Raw genomic sequence first — 15,766 nt, 5'->3', positions numbered from 1 at the left:
CTCCATTAATAGACCAGACAGCAGTTTATTTTATGTTTTGTTTTATTCAAAGGCAGATACATAAATTCATGCCCCGAATTCCAAATTTAAAATTGCAATCTGAGAACATAATCATTGAGTTACTGCTGACAGGGTGTTGTAGTCGCCAGCAGGTGCGTCGGCCATCAAGGTTGGAAAGACAGTCGTGGCGTCGTGGTCCCCGGCCGGTGCGTCGGCCATCAAGGTGGGAAAGACAGTCGTGGCGTCGTGGTCCCCGGCCGGTGCGTCGCCCATCAAGGTGGGAAAGACAGTCGTGGCGTCGTGGTCCCCGGCCGGTGCGTCGCCCAACAAGGTGGGAAAGACAGTCGTGGCGTCGTGGTCCCCGGCCGGTGCGTCGCCCAACAAGGTGGGAAAGACAGTCGTGGCGTCGTGGTCCCCGGCCGGTGCGTCGGCCACCAAGACAGTTGCGGCGTTGTAGCTACTAAGTGTAGCACTGGGGTTAGCAAGAGGGCTCTTGGCCTCAGATGTTGTTGCAGTGCCCACACCGGGGTTTTCAGCCACCAGTTGCGCTGGATGAGACATTTGGTAAACAAAGGTGAGTTTGACAAGCTCTGAAGATTAACACTGGGAAGTCATCTTGGCTCCATAGAACCTTTAATTTTACTAGTAGGGTTTGAGAAAAATCCTTCACCCTCTTTAGCACGTTGAAGCTCAGTCTTCACTGAGTGGAAAAGTCCAAGGGCCTTCTCTATGGAGTTCTCCACATCTGCAGGGCAATAACATTAAGTTAATGTCAGAAAGAAGCTCTGAAAACATCCTGTCAGGAATGTTCTTACCTCTGAGGGTCCTATGTGGTCCACTGTTCTGTCTTTCATTTGTGCCACCACCTGCCAAACAAGAGCCTGTGGACAGTACAGTTGGTGTTAATCTGAGGTTTGTGTTCTGATGGTATTAACACACCACAACCCTGTTTCAGTGACATGATGCTTCAGGAATTTGGAAGTTATGCAGAAGTTATACAAAAACACTAAGAAACGAAAGACTGCAGTTTTAACACTGTTGCTACATTGACGACAAGTTTCCAACACACAAACCTTTGGCAAGACAAACAGCCAGCACAGAAATCAGCAGGACTCCAACAGCTCCCATTGTTTGCAGTCACTAAGAGAACCTGCTACCTGTGCTGCAGGAGCTTTAAAAAAGCTCAACATGTCGGTGACACAGCTGCTGTTCATCACCTCTAATTTTCTCTCCCTTCACAGGAAGGACTGATAGTTGAGACTCAGCTCTTCCTGTGACAGCTATGTGATGCAACCAATCAGCTTATCAAACGGACACTGATAACAGTCTGTGAGCATAACAGGATCTGTGAGTGTGTCACCTGAAAGGCAGTGTCCTACAGGTTGCAGGGAGATTTTGAAGGGGTTGCTGTATTCATCCTGTCTAATCTGGCATAGAAGTTATTAAGGCTGTGGGGGGGTAGCTCCGGTGTCTCCAGAGACCGAAGTTGTTGGTTTACTCTGTAGTTTCTGACTGCCTGGATTCCCTGCCACATGCTGTGTGTGTAGTAGCTCTTAATTTTTTGGGAGTATTCCCCGGCATATGATGCCTCGGCATCATATATATATATATATATATATATATATATATATATATATATATATATATGAAGCCGGGGCGAATGACACTCCACATTTCAAATAACTATTTTTATGTGGGTTCTATATTTCCTACTGATGGAAAGTTATTAAAGTAACAAAATTAGAAATAAAAAAAAAATACATATGGTGCTCATTAACATTACATTTACATTTCTTCAAAACAATGTACATGAAATACTAAAAACACTCCCGAAAACATTAGTTTATCCTGACTCACGGATATCACGCTGCGTGGTTTGTGTTTTTGATCCACAAGCATTTACACGCCGTCTCCAACTGCAGTCATTCCCACTTGTTGAGCCCGTAATGTTTCACTTCCTGTATTTTTGCCGGTAGCCCTTCACCTGAGCACAATACACCTCTGTGCACACAGTAAGACTTTGCACTCTGCTGTTGAAACTCGTTAATTGCAGCAAATCTGCCACACCACAAAAATCAAGTTGACAGGATAGAGGTGATTTTCATCACCTGGTTGTATTCTTCCCTGCGCAACTGTCAACATCCGCGGTGACAGCGTAACTGTTCTTAACGTCTTATTCTTTGTGATACCACTGCTGGGCTCAGTGACTCAGTGATTTGCCTCTTTCAATCTCTGTTGATGTACAGCAATCCACTCAAGTTTCTTGTCTCCAGGATCCTCTTTGAAGTGGAAGTGTGGTTTCACCCCATAAAGCAGAAAGTAGGGGGAGTAGCCTGTGGTTGCATGTGGGGCCACATTGTAGGCGTACAAAAGTTCTGGTAAATGCTCAGGCCAATGCTTCTTTTTGTCAGCTCGGAGTGTCTCATGCATTGTGCGGTTACCAGTGGGATGGTGCGAGGTTGTACGTGTTTTTTTCACCCTATATAGCTTACAGAGCTCAGAAATAACTCCACTTTCAAAATTGCGGCCCTGATCAGAATCCAGTCACTAAGACACACAGTACTTCATGAACCATTATCTCAACAGCACCTTTGCTGTGGTCTCAGCCTTCTGGTCCCAAGTGGGAAAAGCCTGAGTGAACTTGGTAAACACGTCTGTGATTACTAGAATGTTTTCCAGTCCATCTGTTGCTGGTTCAAGTCCAGTGAAATCAACTGCAACAACCTCTAGAGGTCTGGAGGCAAGAAAGGACTTCATCGGGGGGTGAATCTTGGGGTGTGGCATTTTGGTTAAAACACAGCGCTGGCAGTTTTTTATCCAATGCTCAACATGTCTGTGCATGCCTACCCAGAACGCTCTCTGCCTCAGCAGGTGCAGGGTTCTCTCTATGTCTTGATGACCCATACAACCATGTACACTCTCCAGTATCTGTTTCTGGAAACAAGTGGGAACAAGCAACTGGAAACAGTCTCCACAGCGTACATCCTCAACCGCCCGATTCAACAATCCATCTATCTCTCTGAAATGCTTCCATTACTTACTAAAAGTGACTTCACAATCTGAGGAAGACTTTTCCTTTCTTGGGGACTTCATCTACACTTACGATCCTCAAATGTCCGAAACACACTAAGCACTGAGTCCTGACGTTTAATTGTTTGTAACTCTTCCTTGAAATAGCCTGGGAGAGTCGGAGTGGCTTCCCTACCACTCGACTGACTCTCACAAGCTCCTAAGACCCTTAATGACTGACCTGACAGCACTCGACTCTAGCTGTGACTAACTCTGGTTCAAGGGGGGTTCCCCGGTGAAGCACATCACAAATGGCAACACAATCATCAAACTCTTTGCCATCTTTGGTAGATTCAGGCTCCCGTGCTAAAGGGTGCCTTTAGAGAGCATCAGCTGCAGCGTTGCTTCTTCCTGGAGGATACGGTACATCAAAATCAAAAGCAGCTAACTGTGCCACCCATCGCTGTTCATTGGCTTCCAGTTTTGCACTTTTGAGATGACACAGAGGATTGTATGAGTAAAGAAATGAAATTTCTCTACTATGGCCCACTTGAGTGCCAACAGTTCCAATGTCATGCTGCTATCGTTTTTATCATTTCTTAGCCGTCTACTTGAAATAAGACCGCCATTGGTTTGTGTTCACCCATGGAAGCTAGCAAAACTTTAACTTTAGGGTTTAAATTCTGCTCAAATTTGTGTTTATCTCCTCAAAACGTAACCAGACTTACATCAGAAAGGCTTTAGACATCCTACAGAGTATGTTGTGGTTGAAATACACATGCTACTAACTTGTTTCGGACAGGAAAAAGTAGAGACAGGAGACGTTAGTTGTGTCCGTTCAATCAGGTCCGTTTCTGTCTGACAAGCAGAGGCCTGAAGGCTACGATTCAACTAGCGCTCATTTTGGTAAATACTCCACCTAGTGACGTACTTTGGCATTTACAATGTAGACATTGGTACAAAAAACCACGGTAAATGTACAGAAATTTAGCCTCTTTACACAAAAATACAAAAAAACGTAATCAACAATTGTGACCGACCATTGGTGGGTGTCACACTAGCATTATCTCAAAAATGTAGGACCATTGCAGACACCCACTGGTATGCGCAGGTACTCAAAAAGACCAAAAGGTGTTGTGAAAGCGTTCTTGTGACAGTCACGCTCATCTACCACAACCTAGTAGTAACCACTGGCGAGGTCCATGGTAGAATAGTATTTGGCACCCTTCAATCAATGCGGGTAGTCGAAAGGCAGTCGAAAGGCGTCCTTCACGGTTTTTAAGATACGCTTGCGATAGTCCACACATAAGTGGATACTACCATCACTTTTCTGCACTATAACTACAGGAGAAGCATAGGAACTTTCACTTTCCTGGCTTAGACCCTTTTTCAACAGCTTTGAAATGTGTTCTTGGACTTGTTTGTTAGGTGGGATACACCAATAGGTCAAACAAATGTTTCAGAGAAGTTTGAGAAACAATATGCTGTGAATATTTTATTATATTTACCATCTCTCCTGTTCAGACAGTTACAAACACTTCATTATAAGCGTTAACAGCGTTGTTTCCGCCCTGTTCTTAACAGGGACACCTCCACACAGTATCTGTGTGTTGAGAGCAGTTCTGTCTGTTAAACAGTCACTTGCCTGTAACTCACAAGACCTGCTGTTTGTTTGCAGTCGCAATAGTTTAACATCGTAGTTTTTCCATCAGTCTGCAACTGCAGTCTTTCCCCCTTGTTGAGCGCGTAATGTTTCACTTCCTGTATTTTTCCTGGCAGCCCTTCACCTGAGTGCAATACACCTGAAACTTTTGCTTTTTGAAACTCACCAACTGCAGCAAAACCACCACACCACAAAGAAAAAAAAATAAAAAATTGAGTGATTTTCACCACCTGGTTACATATGCATGATTCATGGTTATGATTTCTCCCCTCTACATCTGCCTTTTGTATGTGGTTCATGTTTTCCTCATTTGGCAGCCAAGGACTACATTTAAATTTCCTGGTACTGGTGACAAGAGCCTCAACCATCATTGATGCTTTCCTGAACGGCCACAGAAAGAACAGACACCAATTTACAGAAAATTTGAGGAATCTTTAAATCATGATGCGAAAAAATATACACTGACACTTCATGTGCCATTAATGGACAAAAGAGCAGTTTGTTTTATGTTTGGTTTATTCAAAGGCAGATACATAAATTCATGCCACGAATTCCAATTTTACAATTGCAATCTGAGAACATAATGCTATTGAGTTACTGCTGACAGGGTGTTGTAGTCGCTAGCCGGTGCGTCGGCCACCAAGGTGGGAAAGACAGTCGTGGAGTCGTGGTCCCCGGCCGGTGCGTCGCCAACCAAGGTGGGAAAGACAGTCGTGGCCTCGTCGGCCCCGGCCGGTGCGTCGGCCAACAAGGTGGGAAAGACAGTCGTGGAGTCGTGGTCCCCGGCCGGTGCGTCGGCCACCAAGACAGTCGCGCCGTCGTAGCTACTAAGTGTAGCACTGGGGTTAGCAAGAGGGCTGTTGGCCTCAGATGTTGTTGCAGTGTCCAAACCGGGGTTTTCAGCCACCAGTTGCGCTGGATGAGACATTTGGTAAACAAAGGTGAGTTTGACAAGCTCTGAAGATTAACACTGGGAAATCATCTTGGCTCCATAGAACCTTTAATTTTACTAGTAGGGTTTGAGAAAAATCCTTCACCCTCTTTAGCACGTTGAAGCTCAGTCTTCACTGAGTGGAAAAGTCTAAGGGCCTTCTCTATGGAGTTCTCCACATCTGAAGGGCAATAACATTAGGTTAATGTCAGAAAGAAGCTCTGAAAACATCCTGTCAGGAATGTTCTTACCTCTGAGGGTCCTATGTGGTCCACTGTTCTGTCTTTCATTTGTGCCACCACCTGCCAGACAAGAGCCTGTGGACAGTACAGTTGGTGTTAATCTGAGGTTTGTGTTCTGATGGTACAAACACACCACAACCCTGTTTCAGTGACAATGATGCTTCAGGAATTTGGAAGTTATGCAGAAGTTATACAAAAACACTAAGAACCAAAAGACTGCAGTTTTAACACTGCTGCTACATTGACTACAGTCTCCTGTGGACGACAAGTTTCCCACATTCAAACCTTTGGCAAGACAAACAGCCAGCACAGAAATCAGCAGGACTCCAACAGCTCCCATTGTTTGCAGTCACTAAGAGAACATGCTACCTGTGCTGCAGGAGCTTTAAAAAAGCTCAACATGTCGGTGACACAGCTGCTGTTCATCACCTCTAATTTTCTCTCCCTTCACAGGAAGGACTGATAGTTGAGACTCAGCTCTTCCTGTGACAGGTATGTGATGCAACCAATCAGCTTATCAAACGGACACTGATAACAGTCACCGTACAAAAGGTTATAGTAGCTGTTTTGAAGCAAACCTAATATGAGTGCATCTCACAAAATTACAATCCTCTGGTAAAGGCCATGTTTTATATTATTTAATTTAAAAACTGAAACTTATTCTAGATGAATTACAAGTAAAAGTAAAGTATTTCAATCTTTACTTTAAGGTTCACCCTGTTTGTGAAGGATGTTGATTGTCTCCTGCACAACTGTTAAGTCAACTGTTCTCTTTATAATTGTTTGTGTGTACTGATGTAGTCATTATGGTGTATGAATAGTAAAATACTCAAACTCAAAATGAAATACTTTATATTTTGAGATAATGGATATTTTATTTAAAAATTACAACATGAATAAAGTTTCGAAGCATTTCACTTTACTTTGTAAACAATCTAGAATATAGAATGATCTTTAAAACATGCAAATTCTGAAATATATCACCAGTTCACAGAACTATGGAAACTATGAAATAGTCACAGAAGGACCTGTCAACTGCCTGAAATACCTATTTTTCTTAACAATCATTTACAATCAACACAATACTGATTTAAGTTAGAGATCAGAGAACACAAACCTCAGATTAACACCAACTGTACTTTCCACAGACTGTGGTTTGGCAGGTGGTGGCACAAATGGAGGACAGAACAGTGGACCACATAGGACCCTCAGAGGTAACTCACCTTTGTCTCTTCCAGTGCAATTGTCACCAAATGAAGTGGCTGACAACATCACCATGGACACTGCAACAACATTATGTTCTTAGATTGTCACATGCGAATTTAAATAGGAATCTTGAACATTATTATTCATTGATCTATTCAATTCAATTCAATTCAATTCAATTCAACTTAAAGTCATCTCAAGCCACTTTGCACTATAAAGACTATAAAGATGTATAGAGAAAACCCAACAATTCCCCCTTGAACAAGCCATAGACAACACTGGAGAGGAAAAACTCTCTTTAACGGAAGAAACCTCCAGCAGAACCAGGCTCAGGGTGGACGGCCATCTGCCTTGACCGGTTGGGGTGAGTGGAAAGTTAAGAGAGAAAAGAAAAGAGCAACAACAGCGACAACAAATCTGCCTTTGAATAAAACCAAACACAGCACAAACTGCTGTTTTATCTTGTCTCTTTATTGAGAATAAAGTTGTCCTATGACTATTTTCTACATGATGCTGTAAGGATTCCTCAACTCACTGTACTGTACTCAACCCGTCCAACATAGTTATCAAGGCTGTAAGGGAGGGTGGCATCTACAAAGACCACAGTTGTTGGTTTACTCCTGTAGTTTCTGACTGTCTGGATTCCCTGCCACATGCTGGTTGTGTAGTAGCTCTTAAGTTTTTGGGAGTATTCCCTCTCTGCAGCTCTGAAAGTTTTCTGTAGAGACAAAGAACTGGATGTTCCACAATTGTTTACTTCTAAACTCAAACAAAACTGAAGTCATAATGTTTTGGCCCACAAATCTCAGAGATATTATGTCCAACCATATTGTTACTCTAGATGGCATAAGTCTGGCCTCCAGTACTACTGCAAGGAACCTTGGACTTATTTTTGACCAGGATTTGTCCTTTACCTCACATATAAAACAAATCTCTAGAACAGCCTTCTTCCACCTACAGAACATTGCCAAAATTAGGAGCATCCTGTCTCAAAGTGATGCTGAAAAACATTTGTTACCTCTAGGTTGGATACTGTAATTCCCTACTTTCAGGATGCCCCAGTAACTCCCTAAAGAGCCTGCAATTATTCCAAAATGCTGCAGCAAGACTGCTGACTGGAACTAGCAGGAGAGATCATATTTCACCTTCACTAGCTTCTCTCCATTGGCTTCCCATTAAATTTAGAATAGAATTTAAAACCTGGTTCTGGTCAGGCTGCATCATATATATGACGCCGGGGCAAATCACACTTCAAATAACTCTTCATGTAGGTTCTTTATTTCTTAAAGAGGTATTAATTTTTCTTCCCACTGATGGACAGTGACTAAAGTTTACCAAAATTAGAAATTTCAAAAAAACAAAAACAGGAGAAGCCAAGTTCTAGGGTCAATACAGTAGGATAACAACCCTCAAAAAGAAGAATTTGATACAAATTGTAGTACAGCTAGATCCAAAATTTCACAAATACCACAGTGTCACCTCTGTAAGGTGGAAGAAACAGAAAACATTGTCAATGTTTTCTGTTTCTTCCACCTTACAGAGGTGCTACATAGTATGGTTCTCATTAACATTTCATCACAACAATGTGCATCAAATACTGAAAAAACATTAGTTTATCCTGACTCAGTTATCACGTTGCGTAGCTTGTGTTTTTGATCCACAAGCATTTGCACGCTGTGTCCAATTTCAGTCATTCACAATTGTTTAACCCGTAATGTGTCACTTCCTGTACTTTTCCTGGCAGCCCTTCACCTGAGCACAATATACCTCTGAAATTTTGCCTTTTGAAACTCTGCAACACAGCAATAATCAAGTTGACAGTGATTTTCTCCACCTGGTTTCATGTGTATTTTAGTGTCATAATTTTCCCCCCCTCTACATCTGCCTTTTGTATGTGGTTCATGTTTTCCACATTTGGCAGCCAAGGAAATTTTCTGGTACTGGTGAAAAAAAAGCCTCAGCCACAACATTGATCCTTTCCTGAACGGCCACAGAAAGATGGGACGCCAACTCACAGAAAGCTTGAGAAATCCTTACATGCTCCATTAAGGGACAACAAAAGAGAAGTTTATTTTAAGTCTGGTTTTATTCAAAGGCAGATACATAAATTCATGCTCCGAATTCCAAATTTAAAATTGCAATCTGAGAACAAGTGTGTCTATCGAGTCACTGCTGACAGGGTGTTGTAGTCACCAGCCGGTTCATCGGCCACCAAGGTTGGAAAGACACTCGTGGCGTCGTGGTCCCTGGCCGGTGCGTCGGCCACCACGGTTGGAAAGACAGTCGTGGCATCGTGGTCCCCGGCCGGTGCGTCGCCCAACAAGGTGGGAAAGACAGTCGTGGCGTCGTGGTCCCCGGCCGGTGCGTCGGCCACGAAGACAGTCATGGCATCGTAGCTACTAAGTGTAGCACTGGGGTTAGCAAGAGGGCTGTTGGCCTCAGATGTTGTTGCAGTGTCCACACCGGGGTTGTCAGCCACCAGTTGCGCTGGATGAGACATTTGGTAAACAAAGGTGAGTTTGACAAGCTTTGAAGATTAACACTGGGAAATCATCTTGGCTCCATAGAACCTTTAATTTTACTAGTAGGGTTTGAGAAAAATCCTTCACCCTCTTTAGCACGTTGAAGCTCAGTCTTCACTGAGTGGAAAAGTCTAAGGGCCTTCTCTATGGAGTTCTCCACATCTGCAGGGCAATAACTTTAAGTTAATGTCAGAAAGAAGCTCTGAAAACATCCTGTCAGGAATGTTCTTACCTCTGAGGGTCCTATGTGGTCCACTGTTCTGTCTTTCATTTGTGCCACCATCTGCCAAACAAGAGCCTGTGGACAGTACAGTTGGTGTTAATCTGAGGTTTGTGTTCTGATGGTACAAACACACCACAACCCTGTTTCAGTGACAATGATGCTTCAGGAATTTGGAAGTTATGCAGAAGTTATACAAAAACACTAAAAAACAAAAGACTGCAGTTTTAACACTGTTGCTACATTGACTACAGTCTACTGACAAATTGTGGACGACAAATTTCCAACACACAAACCTTTGGCAAGACAAACAGCCAGCACAGAAATCAGCAGGACTCCAACAGCTCCCATTGTTTGCAGTCACTAAGAGAACCTGCTACCTGTGCTGCAGGAGCTTTAAAAAAGCTCAACATGTCGGTGACACAGCTGCTGTTCATCACCTCTAATTTTTTCTCCCTTCACAGGAAGGACTGATAGTTGAGACTCAGCTCTTCCTGTGACAGGTATGTGATGCAACCAATCAGCTTATCAAACGGACACTGATAACAGTCACTGTTCAAAAGGTTATATTAGCTGGTTTGAAGCAAACCTAATATGAGTGCATCTCACAAAATTACAATCCTCTGGTAAAGGCCATGTTTTTTATTATTTAATTTAAAAACTGAAACTTATTCTAGATGAATAAAAAGTAAAAGTAAAGGATTTCAAACTTTACTCTAAGGTTCACCCTGTTTGTGAAGGATGTTGATTGTCTTCTGCACAACTGGATATTTTATTTAAAAATTACAACATGAATAAAGTTTCGAAACATTTCGCTTTACTTTGTAAACAATCTAGAATATACAGTATAAGAGTTAAACTTTTTTACTTAATTCACAATATTCTTTTATTTTTTAAATCCACCTGTACAATCACAAGTTAGTCTGAAATATATCACCAGTTCACACATCTATGGAAACTATGAAACAGTCACAGAAGGACCTGTCAATTGCCTCAAATACCTATTTTTATTAACAATCATTAACACTGATTTAAGTTAGAGATCAGAGAACACAAACCTTAGATTAACACCAACTGTACCGTCCACAGACTGTTGTTTGGCAGGTGGTGGCACAAATGGACGACAGAACAGTGGACCACATAGGACACTCAGAGGTAAGAACACTCACCTTTGTCTCTTCCAGTGCAACTGTCAGCAAACGAAGTGGCTGACAACATCACCGTGGACACTGCAACAACATCAGAGGCCAACAGTCCTCTTGCTAACCCCAGTACTGTGAGCAGGTATGAAGCCACGACAGCAGTAACTCTAAAGCATTATGTTCTTAGATTGTCACATGCGATTTTAAATAGGAATCTTGAGCATAATTATTTATTGATCTACTCAATTCAATTCAATTCAACTCAAAGTCATCTCAAGCCACTTTGCAGAATAAAGTCAAGACTATAAAGATGTAAAGAGAAAACCAAACAATCCCCCCTTGAACAAGCCATAGACAACAGTGGAGAGGAAAAACTCCCCTTTAACGGAAGAAACCTCCAGCAGAACCAGGCTCAGGGTGGACGACCATCTGCCTTGACCGGTTGGGGTGAGTGGAAACTGGAGAAAGAAAAGAAAAGAGCAAAAAAGCCACAACAAATCTGCCTTTGAATAAAACCAAACACAGCACAAACTGCTGTTTTATCTTGTCTCTTTATTGAGAATAAAGTTGTCCTGTGACTATTTTCTGCATGATGCTGTAAGGATTCCTCAACTCACTGTACTGTACTCAGCCTGTCTAATCTGACATAGTTATCAAAGCTGTAAGGGAGGGTGGCGTCTCCAAAGACCACAGTTGTTGGTTTACTCTGTAGTTTCTGACTGTCTGGATTCCCTGCCACATGCTGGGGCGACTGTGGCGCAGGAAGGTAGAGCGGTTGTCCACCAATCTCACAGTTGTTGGTTCAATCCCCGGCTCCTTCGGTCACATGTTGAAGTGTCCTTGAGCAAGACACTGAACCCCAACTTAGTTGCTCCTGGTGAGTGTTGGCCAGCTGCATAGCAGCTCCCCCACTGGTGTATGAATGTGTGTGTGATTGTGAGTGTGAATGGGTAAATAAGAAGCAGTGTAAAGCACTTTGAGTGCCAATAGGTAGAAAAGCGCTATATAAGTGCAGACCATTTACCATGCTGGTTGTGTAGTAGCTCTCACGTTTTTGGGATTATTCTCTGCAGCTCTGAAATTTTTTTGTAGAGACAAAGAACTGGATGTTCCACAATTGTTTACTTCTAAACTCAGACAAAACTGAAGTCATAATGTTTTGGCCCACAAATCTCAGAGATATGATGTCCAACCATATTGTTACTCTAGATGGCATAAGTCTGGCCTCCAGTACTACTGCAAGGAACCTTGGACTTATTTTTGACCAGGATTTGTCCTTTAACTCACATATAAAACAAATCTGTAGAACAGCCTTCTTCCACCTACGGAACAGGAGCATCCCGTCTCAAAGTGATGCTGAAAAACATTTGTTACCTCTAGGTTGGATACTGTAATTCCCTACTTTCAGGATGCCTCAGTAACTCCCTAAAGAGCCTGCAATTATTCCAAAATGCTGCAGCAAGAGTGCTGACTGGAACTAGCAGGAGAGATCATATTTCACCTTCACTAGCTTCTCTCCATTGGCTTCCCATTAAATTTAGAATAGAATTTAAAACCTGGTTCTGGTCAGGCTGCATCATATATATGACGCCGGGGCAAATCACACTTCAAATAACTCTTCATGTAGGTTCTTTATTTCTTAAAGAGGTATTAATTTTTCTTCCCACTGATGGACAGTGACTAAAGTTTACCAAAATTAGAAATTTCAAAAAAACAAAAACAGTAGAAGCCAAGTTCTAGGGTCAATACAGTAGGATAACAACCCTCAAAAAGAAGAATTTGATACAAATTGTAGTACAGCTAGATCCAAAATTTCACAAATACTACAGTGTCACCTCTGTAAGGTGGAAGAAACAGAAAACATTGTCAATGTTTTCTGTTTCTTCCACCTTACAGAGGTGCTACATAGTATGGTTCTCATTAACATTTCATCACAACAATGTGCATCAAATACTGAAAAAAACTCCAGAAAACATTAGTTTATCCTGACTCAGTTATCACGTTGCGTAGCTTGTGTTTTTGATCCACAAGCATTTGCACGCTGTGTCCAATTTCAGTCATTCACAATTGTTTAACCCGTAATGTGTCACTTCCTGTACTTTTCCTGGCAGCCCTTCACCTGAGCACAATATACCTCTGAAATTTTGCCTTTTGAAACTCTGCAACACAGCAATAATCAAGTTGACAGTGATTTTCTCCACCTGGTTTCATGTGTATTTTAGTGTCATAATTTTCCCCCCCTCTACATCTGCCTTTTGTATGTGGTTCATGTTTTCCACATTTGGCAGCCAAGGAAATTTTCTGGTACTGGTGAAAAAAAAGCCTCAGCCACAACATTGATCCTTTCCTGAACGGCCACAGAAAGATGGGACGCCAACTCACAGAAAGCTTGAGAAATCCTTACATGCTCCATTAAGGGACAACAAAAGAGAAGTTTATTTTAAGTCTGGTTTTATTCAAAGGCAGATACATAAATTCATGCTCCGAATTCCAAATTTAAAATTGCAATCTGAGAACAAGTGTGTCTATCGAGTCACTGCTGACAGGGTGTTGTAGTCACCAGCCGGTTCATCGGCCACCAAGGTTGGAAAGACACTCGTGGCGTCGTGGTCCCTGGCCGGTGCGTCGGCCACCACGGTTGGAAAGACAGTCGTGGCATCGTGGTCCCCGGCCGGTGCGTCGCCCAACAAGGTGGGAAAGACAGTCGTGGCGTCGTGGTCCCCGGCCGGTGCGTCGGCCACGAAGACAGTCATGGCATCGTAGCTACTAAGTGTAGCACTGGGGTTAGCAAGAGGGCTGTTGGCCTCAGATGTTGTTGCAGTGTCCACACCGGGGTTGTCAGCCACCAGTTGCGCTGGATGAGACATTTGGTAAACAAAGGTGAGTTTGACAAGCTTTGAAGATTAACACTGGGAAATCATCTTGGCTCCATAGAACCTTTAATTTTACTAGTAGGGTTTGAGAAAAATCCTTCACCCTCTTTAGCACGTTGAAGCTCAGTCTTCACTGAGTGGAAAAGTCTAAGGGCCTTCTCTATGGAGTTCTCCACATCTGCAGGGCAATAACTTTAAGTTAATGTCAGAAAAAAGCTCTGAAAACATCCTGTCAGGAATGTTCTTACCTCTGAGGGTCCTATGTGGTCCACTGTTCTGTCTTTCATTTGTGCCACCACCTGCCAAACAAGAGCCTGTGGACAGTACAGTTGGTGTTAATCTGAGGTTTGTGTTCTGATGGTACAAACACACCACAACCCACAATGATGCTTCAGGAATTTGGAAGTTATGCAGAAGTTACCAAACAGCTTATCAAACACTTATAACATTCAGTGTACAAATAGCTTTTGTTTTTTTATTGTAGTTCATTTTCACATACCTGTCAAAGGAAGAGCTGAGTCTCAGCTATCAGTCCTTCCTGTGAAGGGAGAGAAATTAGAGGTGATGAACAGCAGCTGTGTCACCGACATGTTGAGCTTTTTTAAAGCTCCTGCAGCACAGGTAGCAGGTTCTCTTAGTGACTGCAAACAATGGGAGCTGTTGGAGTCCTGCTGATTTCTGTGCTGGCTGTTTGTCTTGCCAAAGGTTTGAATGTGGGAAACTTGTCGTCCACAGGAGACTGTAGTCAATGTAGCAGCAGTGTTAAAACTGCAGTCTTTTGGTTCTTAGTGTTTTTGTATAACTTCTGGATAACTTCCAAATTCCTGAAGCATCATTGTCACTGAAACAGGGTTGTGGTGTGTTTGTACCATCAGAACACAAACCTCAGATTAACACCAACTGTACTGTCCACAGGCTCTTGTTTGGCAGGTGGTGGAACAAATGAAAGACAGAACAGTGGACCACATAGGACCCTCAGAGGTAAGAACATTCCTGACAGGATGTTTTCAGAGCTTCTTTCTGACATTAACTTAATGTTATTGCCCTGCAGATGTGGAGAACTCCATAGAGAAGGCCCTTAGACTTTTCCACTCAGTGAAGACTGAAGGTCAACATGCTGGTAAAGGATTTTATTCTCCAACCCTACTAGCAAATTAAAGTTTTGTGGAGCTTTAATTTATGTTTATAACTGACTTTAGAAATTCATTTTATTAAATATTATGTTTGCTTCTTAACACTTGTGAAAAAGACCTACAATAAAAAACTTTATTCAGTGACTTATTAGTGTCAGTTTGATAAACTGCATGTTATGATAAATGAGAAACTCATTTTGTAATTGTATGAGAATTAGAGCTTTATCTCTACAAAATTAAATACTCTATATTTTTCAGCTTGGTCACAAATTGTGTTGCTCTAAACCATTATTCCAGCCACTTTTCTAAAGCAGTCTTTATTCATCATACAGACACAAACTAATGTAAAACCTATTACTCTTGTTTGCTTATGTGTCTGTCTGCAGCCTAGATTTTAATCTTCTGCTCCATAGACCTACAGTATTGTCTGAAAACATCATAGACCCACTGCTCCACACCGTAACATGTTGGTTAAATCTCAATACAAGACCCTTATTGTCCAGTGATCAGAGCCTCCATAGTGCCACCTCAAATGTGCACATATTGAATAGATTCAATGGCTTTTGGACACTGGAAGTTTAAGGTACAGTTTGTTCATGCTATAGAATCTCACTACATTTCAAAAGTCCCCCCCACCCCTCCCTCTTTTAGTTCAACTAGCAGCAAGAGAAGTGGTTGACAACCCTGCTGGCAGCCCGGTTACAGGAACTGCAATGACATCTGAGGAAACCGGCCCTCTCATAAATCCCACGGCCGCCTTGTCCCCCGAGGTGCCGGCCGGTGTCTACAAGGCTGCCGCCACCGCTTTGTCCCCCGATGTGCTGA

The 15,766-nt window shown here is 42.5% G+C and overlaps 1 protein-coding gene across 1 annotated transcript; it reads right to left on the bottom strand.

The window, feature by feature from the left end:
- On the bottom strand, positions 1–1,224 carry LOC137105812 (uncharacterized). Its single transcript, XM_067488435.1, has 4 exons — positions 1,074–1,224; positions 816–881; positions 671–745; positions 1–548 (listed from the first exon to the last, which is right to left on the bottom strand). Exons 1-4 carry the CDS (start codon positions 1,126–1,128, stop codon positions 112–114), a joined length of 633 nt encoding a protein of 210 aa, XP_067344536.1. The 5' UTR covers positions 1,129–1,224; the 3' UTR covers positions 1–111.
- Positions 1,225–15,766: the final 14,542 nt, after the last annotated feature.

Source organism: Channa argus, chromosome 20 (genome assembly GCF_033026475.1).
Source record: "Channa argus isolate prfri chromosome 20, Channa argus male v1.0, whole genome shotgun sequence".
In the NCBI taxonomy this organism is placed as follows: Eukaryota; Metazoa; Chordata; class Actinopteri; order Anabantiformes; family Channidae; genus Channa; species Channa argus.
This window is presented reverse-complemented; position numbering and strand designations above follow the sequence as displayed.